Consider the following 10,259-nt stretch of genomic DNA (forward strand, 5'->3'; position numbering starts at 1 on the left):
TTAGTGTAGAAAATGAAATGTCTTCAGGATGCTGTCAAAACACAGAACATTTAGCTTCTCTCTACTCAGACTTCATTAACAAGATACATGAAAGCTTGAAAGTAGTTTCCTTCTTTTACGTGAACAACTTTAAAATGAAACCCTTAATTGCCCCACATCTGTCAGCAATAAAAACTTGGGACGCATCATGACTGCCAGTAGCATAATGCAAAATGCTAATTCTAGAAAAAGAACATATTTCATAAAATAGAAGCCTGCACATGAAGAAAAATAAATGGGACACTTAACTCTATCCCCATCTTATGGTTACAAAAGGAACATTCACTGAGGCAAGAAATTTCCAAAAGATGCAATGTCTATGTCAGTGTTTATTTCACTCAAACAGAAACACTAAGCACTAATACACAAAAAGAATAATTTTAAAACTCTGCTTTCACTAAGGCAATGCAAAAATAACTAAATAATGCTTTCGTATATTCCCTATTCAATTAAAAGAGACTTAACCATGTACTTAATCATATTTCTAAGTAGCATACATGAAACAACCCACAAGTTTTGCAAGTGAATGGCTTTCATTTTGCAAAACACTGGTAATAAGTGGGAGTTTTAAATGTTTGCAATTTTTCTATCCCTTTGAAGGATTTATACTTAGTAGTTTAGACTTGCATTCCAAATATGAATGACGAGACCGAAAGTAGAATCCTGTGGTTGGTATTCTTGGGTACAGTTAGCTGTGGAAAGGAAAGATACAGGCATAGGGACCAAGGCTTCCAGTTACACATTTTCTATCTTTCCAGTAAAAAAAAGAGAGATGACAGACTTGCTACTTCTTCCAAAAATGAATACAGGAGGGTGAGGGGAACACTTCAGGGTTTTCCATTCCTTTAGCCATCTCCAACACCAGGAGCCATTTCAGTAAAGGAAGAGAAAGAATATATCAGTGTCTGTCCTTTCCTAGGAACTGCTGCTGCAACCGGCCCCAACAGGATTTACCATGTCTAAAACACCTCTCCTTTTACTCTGTGATACAGTGAAAAGCATGTGAAATGAACAAGTGAGGGGAGTTGTGCAGAGCTTTATTGCTATAAATCGTTCTGAAACATTTGTTCTCATATTCTGTTTACAAACTGTTTTGTAAATGTTCTGCTTCCCAGTTTAAATCCCCTACATCAAACATTTGCTTAACAGTAATATTTTATTTGCGATGTTACTTAAAATAATCTCAAAAACCAAAAAGGTTTATAAACAAGTGAAAAGATGCATATTTACAGCAACCCTGTTGATAAATATTCATTCAGAGAAAGAAAGAAAGAAAGAAAGAAAGAAAGAAAGAAAGAAAGAAAGAAAGAAAGAAAGAAATATTTTGTTTTTCTAGAAGTAACTTTATACAGAGAATTAAAAGTGGCTTCTAACATTTGCCATAGTCTCATAGAAGACATCTTGCTAATCATTATAAACAAGTGAACACATTACAAGGTTAAAACTTGCATTTGTCTATTGTATTAATTATACACATCAGTTTTATTACATTGCCCTAATTAAAAAGTAAGTAGTGAGCTCCTGCAAATAACAATGGCATCGGCTTTGGCTATCTATCTACTGAAAAATATGGAAAAATATGAATATGAAAAATAGAAGTACAAAATGCAGATATTTTAACCTCAGAACATGTACGACAGTAATTACGCAGAATCAATCAGGGGATGAAGGAATACTTCTTGACTTTAGCCTCGGCTCTTCTTTAAAACAATCTGAGGGGAAAACAAAATACAGTACCTTCAGATATATAAAGCTGTTATTTCAAATAAAGATAGACCAATACTTAACATGAGATGCATTAGATCAAAGGGCTTTTAAAAAAATAGGAATATCACATTTTTCTAAACTACTACAAAGTCAACTTAACTGATTTGCATCAATAAACTAAATGGTTGATAGGGCTTCCCTGTGATGACACCCTGTCTAAAACTCCCTTTTGGGGAAGAGCACTTAATGAGTCTCCTTGTGAGTTTTCATCTGCCTTCAGCAAAGCTGATCCCCTCTCTGCTGCCTGCAAATCTTCCCTGCCCCGAAACAAAAAAGAAGGGGTGGGTACACAACTAGAAAAATTAAATGATCTTACTACAGCTGCTGTAAGCCAGAGTTTTGTCTGTCAGAATCAGAGGCAGTCCGCGTTCTCTGCTGAGTTCCTTTTCTTAACATGGTGCATATTTCAGATAGGACGGCTATAACTTTGCATATGGATACATAGATACGGGTTTTTTCAATACTTTTTCACAGTATTATTCAATAACTTGGGAGCAATTCAATCAAAATTATATGCTGCACAACTGCCCAATAGATTCTGAAAACTTCAACTTTATAAAACAAGCTCTCTGAAAAAGACACAAACAGCAATAATAATATATATAAGCCTCCCAAGACATGGTCAGGCTCACCCTTCTCCGATGACAAGAGCAAAGTGACTTATTCAGAAGGTCAGTGGACAGAACTTTTGCTCTCCTGCTCAGGCGGTCACTAGAAATCTTTCAGAAGGTAAAATAGCATTGTGTCACACCCTTTCAGGAGGTTTTTCTTGAAATACAAATAGCAGCTTCAGAGATCATGCAAGTAGCAGCTTTTTGTCAGGAACTCCTCCCACAGTCCTGAGGCTGTAGACATTTTTACCTTTCCGGAGATGTGCAGCTGGTAGTCCTCACTAGAAGCTATCTACTACTAACAATTTAAAAATTAGCCTGGAGAGTGAAACTTAGAAGTCTGAAGCAGAGAAAGCCTTCAATCTGTGCTGCTAGCTGCCTCATGCCTATGTCCTTGCAAAGTAACTCAATTTGCAGGAACCTGCACCCTTCTAATGCTCCAGGCACTGTCACTGCAAAGGACAGAGCCTAGCTGCTGCCTACTCTTGCTTCTTTAGCATCTCCTTCCTTTCCAGCCTAGCCATATCCCATTAGCAGTATTCTTATCTCCAATTTATCAGAGATAGGGTTGTCACATAACCTTCACTCAGCACCAACTTGTGCTGTGCAATAGAGAAAGCTACATCATGACAACATCCAAGGTAGCTTGACAATGGAGCACCACTATAGCTGGTTATCAGGTTGGTCTGTGTGCATTCCAACTTATGCATGCAGAATCCTTTCCCCCAGCTAGTGAGTAATTACAACCAGCCAACCACAGATCTAAAAGACTGCGGGCAAGGGTTTCCAAACCAGAAGGTATTTCAAGGCTGTCTGGGTAGAAATTAAGCAAAAAGTCTTGGGAATGGAGAGGAAAAACTGTTGAAAAATACAGTATACCAATAAAGATCCCCTCTTTTACTAGTATGCTCACTCCCTCTTAGCAGACTCCTAGAAAATCTGTCTGGCTCTTAAGTTCCGTTTAAAAAAAATTGCCCCCCCCCTTCACTGTATAATAAGGCACTTTGTACTTTTATGTACAACTTTGAGAAAAGAATATGTGTTAATTTAAGAAATAGTCATGTGTAATGACAGCCTCAGCTCCTCTAGTGAAACTCATAACTATCTTCCCTCTCTAATAATAAAAGTTTATGGTGTAAATATTTGAAGTTATGAGTAATAATAATAATAATAATAATAATAATGTGTATGCTCCTTCTGGGGTACTTTGTCCACCTTTGGTCTCCACCCTGCACTCAGCTCTCACCTGTGATTCCTAGCAGCTGTCACCATGCGACAGCAGCCACACCCCAGGAACAGCTTCAAATGGCCGGCTGAACCATATAAGGGTAGCCAATGGGTCTCAAACCCTCAGTAAGTGAGGGAATTCCTCTGCATACGAAGACAGACTCTGGTAGACTGAGCAGACAAGACTACAGTCATACCTCGGGTTAAAGACGCTTCAGGTTGAGCGTTTTCAGGTTGCGTTCCATGGCGACCCAGAAGTAACGGAACGGGTTACTTCTAGGTTTCGCCGCTCGCGCAGACGCTCAAAATGACATCATGCGCATGCGCAGAAGCGGTGAATCGCGACCCACGCATGCGCAGACTGCATTTTGCTCAGGATGCGAACGGGGCTTCAGAATGGATCCCATTCGCATCCAGAGGTACCACTGTACTCATGGGTCCAATGGTCAAGAAGGCAGTTTCTGCACGTGTTGTAGAAGGAAGTGAGGGACAGATGGGGCTTGTCAACCTGGGAAGGTAGCCCATCTATAAGAAGGAAAATTCTGAACCTAAACCTCCCCTGCCTTGTGGAATATCTTAAGGAGAAGAAAAGGCTAAGGAGTAAACCCTACACAAATCCAGAGTGGAATCCCTAAGACAGTTGGATGACGCCTTGTAAGCCTCCTTCTGGCAGCTCATGCAGCCAAGCTGGTACCAAACATATTGCTCTGCTTTCCATTTGATTACATCAGCGCCCCAGAGAAGTCACTTTGGTGCTGCTAACATAGCAGTTTGACTTCACTCCTAGAGGCACACTCCATTGTCTCTCAAGATAATATGGTAGTTTTTTCTGAGTTTGTACTTGAAGGGAATTGTGGAACCAAATGTGGTTGGTTGTAATATCCGAGTTGTCACAATGTCTCTTGTTGAAGTACCCTGGTAATGAGCACTGATTTTATTTTATCAATTTTATTATGATTTGTCATGCAATATTATATAACAACCTGTTCAGAACCCTAACTATGAGGGTTCAGAAGTAAGTTGTATTGAATTCAACAGGGCTTCCTACCAGAAAAGTGGGGTTAGGATTGCAGCCATAAAGATATATTTTTTTAATCCATGTTGCTGTTTTATGGTTATTGTCCTATTGCTGCCTTTAATGCTGTTTTTTGTGGGGGGCTTTTTTGGTGTTCTATGGCTGTTCTATTTTTTATTAAATTTGGGAATCTATATTTATATGATGGGATCTGCCCGATTAGAGTCTCGCTCTAGAAGGCAGCCTAAAAAATATTTTAGATATCCAAATATGATTTGGTACCACATATTTTAAACACATAGGAAACATCATTATATAAGCTTGATCCCCCACCAAGCCATTTAATAAACACAGTACAACAAATGCTATATTGATAACATAAAGTGTTTTCTAATGAACAGACCTTAACATTCCCTTGATATTTAGTATTAATGTGTGAGGTGTTTACAGTGTTTAAATACTTAGATTCAATAAAGAATTCCAGCTGTTAAACTGCAATTACCTTTGCTGAAGAGCGAACATGTCGAGATTTAATTGTTTTGCTCTTTTCCGCAATAGCATTGGTCCTGGTTTCTACAGCTAGTCGATGGAGAAACAGTAAGACATTCAAATGTACCTTTAAAAGAAGAGTGCAGCGTTATTTCCAAAGAAATGCTTAAAAGCCACTACCTGTTGATTAATGAAGCACTCCAGACAAACTAAAAAGGTAAAGGTAAAGGTACCCCTGCCCTTACGGGCCAGTCTTGACAGACTCTAGGGTTGTGCGCTCATCTCACTCTATAGGCCGGGAGTCAGCGGTCCGCAGACACTTCCGGGTCACGTGGCAAGCATGACGAAGCTGCATCTGGCGAGCCAGCGCAGCACACGGAACGCCGTTTACCTTCCCGCTGGTAAGCGGTCCCTATTTATCTACTTGCACCCGGGGGTGCTTTCGAACTGCTAGGTTGGCAGGCGCTGGGACCGAACGACGGGAGCGCACCCCGCCGCGGGGATTCGAACCGCCGACCATGCGATCAGCAAGCCCTAGGCGCTGAGGTTTTACCCACAGCGCCAGACAAACTAATGTCCCTTAAATCTTACACTAAGGATGCAAATATATTACTTGACTTTTGTGCTGTCAACATCCACGTATCTCCTCATAGCACACTCACACTGAAAACGTGATGGCTATTTCACACAACTTTTGAGAAACTGGTGTCGGCTGGTTGCTGCGAACAGGGGAGTGGAGGAAACAATGAAGAAAGTAGATAATACTACTAGCGTACACTTCATGGGCGTGAGTTCTGAAACCCTGGCCAAACAGCTTGGGTGGCACCCTAAACACCCCCTCCTGCGCCACGGGGGGTTGGACTAGATGACCCTTGGCGTCCCTTCCAACTATTACAATTTTATGTCTCTGTACCTCCCATGGCACAGCACTAGCGAAAGCGCCATCACATACGGCGACGGGTGGGGGCACCCGGCACGAAACCCGCAACACTAGCTGCGGATAACCGGAGTCCCCTGGACACACCCGCTTCCTTTCACGGGGCGCCGGGATCTGCCAAGGCCTGTCCCTGATCCTGGAGAGAGACCGGCGAGGCACTAAGGTCCCTTCAGGTATCAGCAAGCTAGTGGGGAAGGAGGGCAAGCGGTTTGGGCAGGCGCCTGTGGAGGCTTTCCCGGGAATATCCGACCGACCTCCGTTGGAGACAGGCCACTGGGCTTCTTCCGGCCTCCCCTTCCCCTATACACACACCGCCTTCGCTCCCTGCCCCCCCTCACCAGCAGGTCGGTGTTGGCGCGCATGCGCAAGTGCGGCTTGTGCTTGCTCAGCAGCTTCTTCACGGTGCTCCGCGGAACGGTGTTCTTCATCCCGGCGGCGGCGGCGGCTCCCTCTCTTTCCTCTCAAGCAGAGCGGCCTTCCTGCTCCAGCCGCGCCTGCGCCCGAGGAGTTTCGAATCTGCCGCCGCGCGCAGGGTGACGTCACGGCCGCCGCCGGGCCAATCCGCCTGCACGGCCCCGCCTCCCTTCTTCTCGCCCCCCCTCACGAGAGGAAGCGCCTCCCTCGCGCACGGCGGATGCAGCCTGAGCAGAGTCCCCTCTCGCTTAGAGGGTCGTCGTCCCGAAACCACGCCCCTTGCCCCCCACCCACCCACCCAGCGCAGCGCTGTTAAAAGCGCTTCCTCCCAGTTGTAAAGGCTTGGTGACTTGGCCTGCCCTTTGGAGACGGCATATATTTGTCTGTGGATAGATATATGCCGTAATAGACTTAAGGGAACCCCTCGCACGAGGCACTTTTTCTCCTCTTGCTTGTGGACTTGACTCACCTACCTCACAGGGCGGTTGTTGGGGGGATTATATGAGCGCATGGTGCGCGGGGGCGGGGGGAGAACTGCGCCTTGGAGAAAAAGCTGATATACATATGCAAAGAAAGTGCTCTTGATCAGTGCCAGATTTACGTATAAACTAAACAAGCTATAGCTTAGGGCCCCACGCTCTTGGGGGGCCCCCAAAAAAATTAAAGAAAAAAACCTGGATGTACATTTCCAAAATATAAGATAAAAAAACAAATTAAATGGCTTTAGATACCTGTTAGGTCCATAAATGACCATATAGCATATATTCAACACAAAAACAGCGACAATTTGTTGTTGACAAAGGATAGCTGGACATATAAAGGGCCCCATTACCTTCAGTAGTTTGGGGCCTTATCAAATCTAAATCTGGCCCTGCTGTTGATACAGCTGTCTTGTCATCAGGATTACACTTGCTGGTTTACAGCTCTTAATATGGGTGCTTCCGCTGGGCAGGAATCCTGTAACTTGTGGGTGGTAAGTCTGCACACCTTCCAGATGTTGGTGGACGCAGCCAGTGGTCGAGTCTGATCAGAGTTGGGAGTCCAGTACCAGAGAGAACTGCCTCATTATACAGAGCCGGATTATTACTCCGCCCAGCACAATACTATCTTCACTGACTGACAGCAGCTGTCTCAGGTTTTAGGCAGGGTCCTCTCCCAAACCCACATGGAAGAACAGAACCTGAGACCTTTTGCATGTGAATTGTGCTCTTCCACATCCACAGCATGTCTTTCCCGGTCTTAAGGTGGTGCAATGGGTCACAGCATCTGGCTGTTAACCAAAAGGCTGGTAGTTTGAGCCTACCTAGGGATGGCTGTGGGCAGGATTCCTGCATTGCAGGGACTAGACAACTCGGGGACGCTTTCCAACTCTACTGTTCTGTTACTCTATCTGTAAGGCCACAGGTTCTCCATCACTCCTACACATACTTACCTGCAAGTAACTTACTTTTGATAGGCATGCATAGTGTTTTATTGACCAATATGCAACAAACACAAGTTTAATTTTTTTAAAAAGTATTTTAAGCCACTTTTTAGAGCTGCACCCTCAAAAGGTGACAAACAATATTATAATGTGCTTTTTTGAAGGCGGCAAAAACATGTACAGTGGTACCTCAGGTTAAGAACTTAATTCGTTCTGGAGGTCTGTTCTTAACCTGAAACTGTTCCTAACCTGAAGTACCACTTTAGCTAATGGGGCCTCCTGCTGCCGCTGCGCTTCGGAGCATGATTTCTGTTCTCATCCTGAAGCAAAGTTCTTAACCCGAGGTACTATTTCTGGGATAGCGGAGTCTGTAACCTGAAGTGTATGTAACCTGAAGCGTATGCAACCCGAGGTACCACTGTATTGATAGGTTTTCATTAGTACAATCCTATACATATCTGCTCAGAAGTCACACTGTAAGATTGCAGCCTAAAATCAAAGGATATGGCTTCTGGAATAAATACTGAAGCAAGTAAATATGTCTTGCATGTAATTAAACGAAAAGTGCCACCAGAACCACATAATAATCCATGGCTTAAGCGAATGGTTTTCAACCAGTGTGCCGTGGCACCCTGGGGTGCCTTGAATGATGGTCAGGTGTGTTGCGGGCTACACTGGTCTCTGTCCCTCTTTTCTTCCCTCCCTCCTCTGATGCCTTCTCCTGACTCCACCTCCCAAAGGCTTGCCCAGCTCTTTGTTGCAGCAGTCCTGGCTACAAGCTCCCCAGGCGAATGGTGCCTCTGGGGCTGGCCAGGGGGTGCTGGTTTGCCAGGAACTGAGGTGGCCTTGAAGTAAGCAAACAAGCAAACAAGCAGGAAAGGGAGCCCAGCCCTTGCTGTTGGGAATGGACAGACAAGTCCCAGGCCCCTGTGGGCAGTGTGAAGAGGCACCTCTCTGGGGCAGGAGGAACAGCGGCTGCCTGCAGGACTCCCAAGGAGAGGGGAGAGGAGGCTGAGGGAACACTCAAGGGAGGCTGTTCAAAAAGGGGTGAGGGGCTGCCATCTCTCCAGGCAAAGGGTGACATAACTGGGCTTCTGAGCCCCACAGGGGTGCCACAGAAAGAATGTAGTTGGTCAAGGGAGCCATGGAGACAAAAACCTCTGGCTTAAGCTGATCTTAGGATACAAGTATAGAAGCTGCTGGTGAACTGAAGGTTGCTGGGTTTATCTCTTTTGTGAGGGCTGTTCTGTGCAAATTAGCTAGCAGTTTCTTGGTGTGTTTTTTTGTTGCTAGCAGCTCTGCTGGCAGCTTCCCCAGTGCCTGGGAGCTTGGCCAGGGGCTCTTGCTTGCTGGCTTACAGCAGGCCTGTGGAAGAACCACAGACAAATCCCAGCAGCAGATTTTTGTCTGGGAGTTTCAGAGCAGTAGGGCCTGATTGTTATTGCACTGATTTTGCTGGAATCTTTTTCAGAATTCTAGGGGGAACAGTGCTGCCTCTCTCTGCATATTTCTTCATCCATTGGGGGAAGCAGTTTTGCTAATGGATGCCTATTGGCACACCAGGGCTTGGTGCTGCTGTGGAAAAGTATATTATTACATAGTCCTGTGGGCTGTTGTTGGTGGAGGTTCTTGTGGTCTTGTACCTTCCCCATATCTTGTTTGTGTTTTTGCCTTATCAATGCAGAAATGTTCTTTGGAACCATGGAAGTCATTAGACCAAATCTTGGCCACATTGTTTTAAAATCTACACTATGTGGGTTCTTAAGTGGGTGTCAGGTTTGGGAGCCAATCCATGAGAGTGTTTTTTAAAAACAAAACAAAAAACTGAAAGATGTCTCACCTGTCTATTAAAATATACGGTACTTTCTTCTAAGCAGAATCACTCAGGCTGTATAAAGCATCTTCTGGCTTTAAATTTGCTCCTGAAGCAATGCAGTAAAACACACGTTTGCCACACAGTTATGTTGCTAGATTCTTGCAAAGCTGAAGTTGTTCGTGTTAATTAACATGCAAACAAGCTCTTGCCAGAAGCTTTGCTTTGATCTAACAGCTTGGTACTTGAAAGGTTTATATTCCTCTTCTTAAAGATTATCTTCTTGTTGTTTTACAAAACCACAAAGAAATAAACATTTGATAGCACTTAAGATTAAATGAACCTGCGGAAAGCAAATAAACAGAAGATCAAGTAATTTTCTAAGGGGAGAGCAACAAGGCGCCCTCTTGTAACTTTTCACTCTGCCTTGAGAAAATAGAAGTTCCAAGATCATACTTTCCAAACTTAGGTTCTAATCATTCTGTTTGATTTTTGTACTATCTAAAACAAACCCTCCAGAGTTG

General features: G+C 44.0%; 1 protein-coding gene across 1 annotated transcript; it reads right to left on the minus strand.

The window, feature by feature from the left end:
• Window positions 1-1,361: 1,361 nt before the first annotated feature.
• On the minus strand, window positions 1,362-6,625 carry CENPW (centromere protein W). Its single transcript, XM_081907238.1, has 3 exons — window positions 6,424-6,625; window positions 5,162-5,275; window positions 1,362-1,751 (listed from the first exon to the last, which is right to left on the minus strand). Exons 1-3 carry the CDS (start codon window positions 6,511-6,513, stop codon window positions 1,725-1,727), a joined length of 231 nt encoding a protein of 76 aa, XP_081763364.1. The 5' UTR covers window positions 6,514-6,625; the 3' UTR covers window positions 1,362-1,724.
• Window positions 6,626-10,259: the final 3,634 nt, after the last annotated feature.

This window comes from Podarcis melisellensis (genome assembly GCF_964234715.1).
Source record: "Podarcis melisellensis genome assembly, chromosome: 3".
NCBI classification, from domain to species: Eukaryota; Metazoa; Chordata; class Lepidosauria; order Squamata; family Lacertidae; genus Podarcis; species Podarcis melisellensis.

Coding starts and splice junctions, on each gene's coding strand:
- CENPW (XM_081907238.1), bottom strand. CDS start 6,513: ATGAAGAACACCGTTCCGCGGAGCACCGTGAAGAAGCTGCTGAGCAAG. Junction 5,276..6,423: donor GCGCCAACACCGACCTGCTG/GTGAGGGGGGGC, acceptor CTTCTTTTAAAG/GTACATTTGAATGTCTTACT. Junction 1,752..5,161: donor ATGTTCGCTCTTCAGCAAAG/GTAATTGCAGTT, acceptor TTTTCCCCTCAG/ATTGTTTTAAAGAAGAGCCG.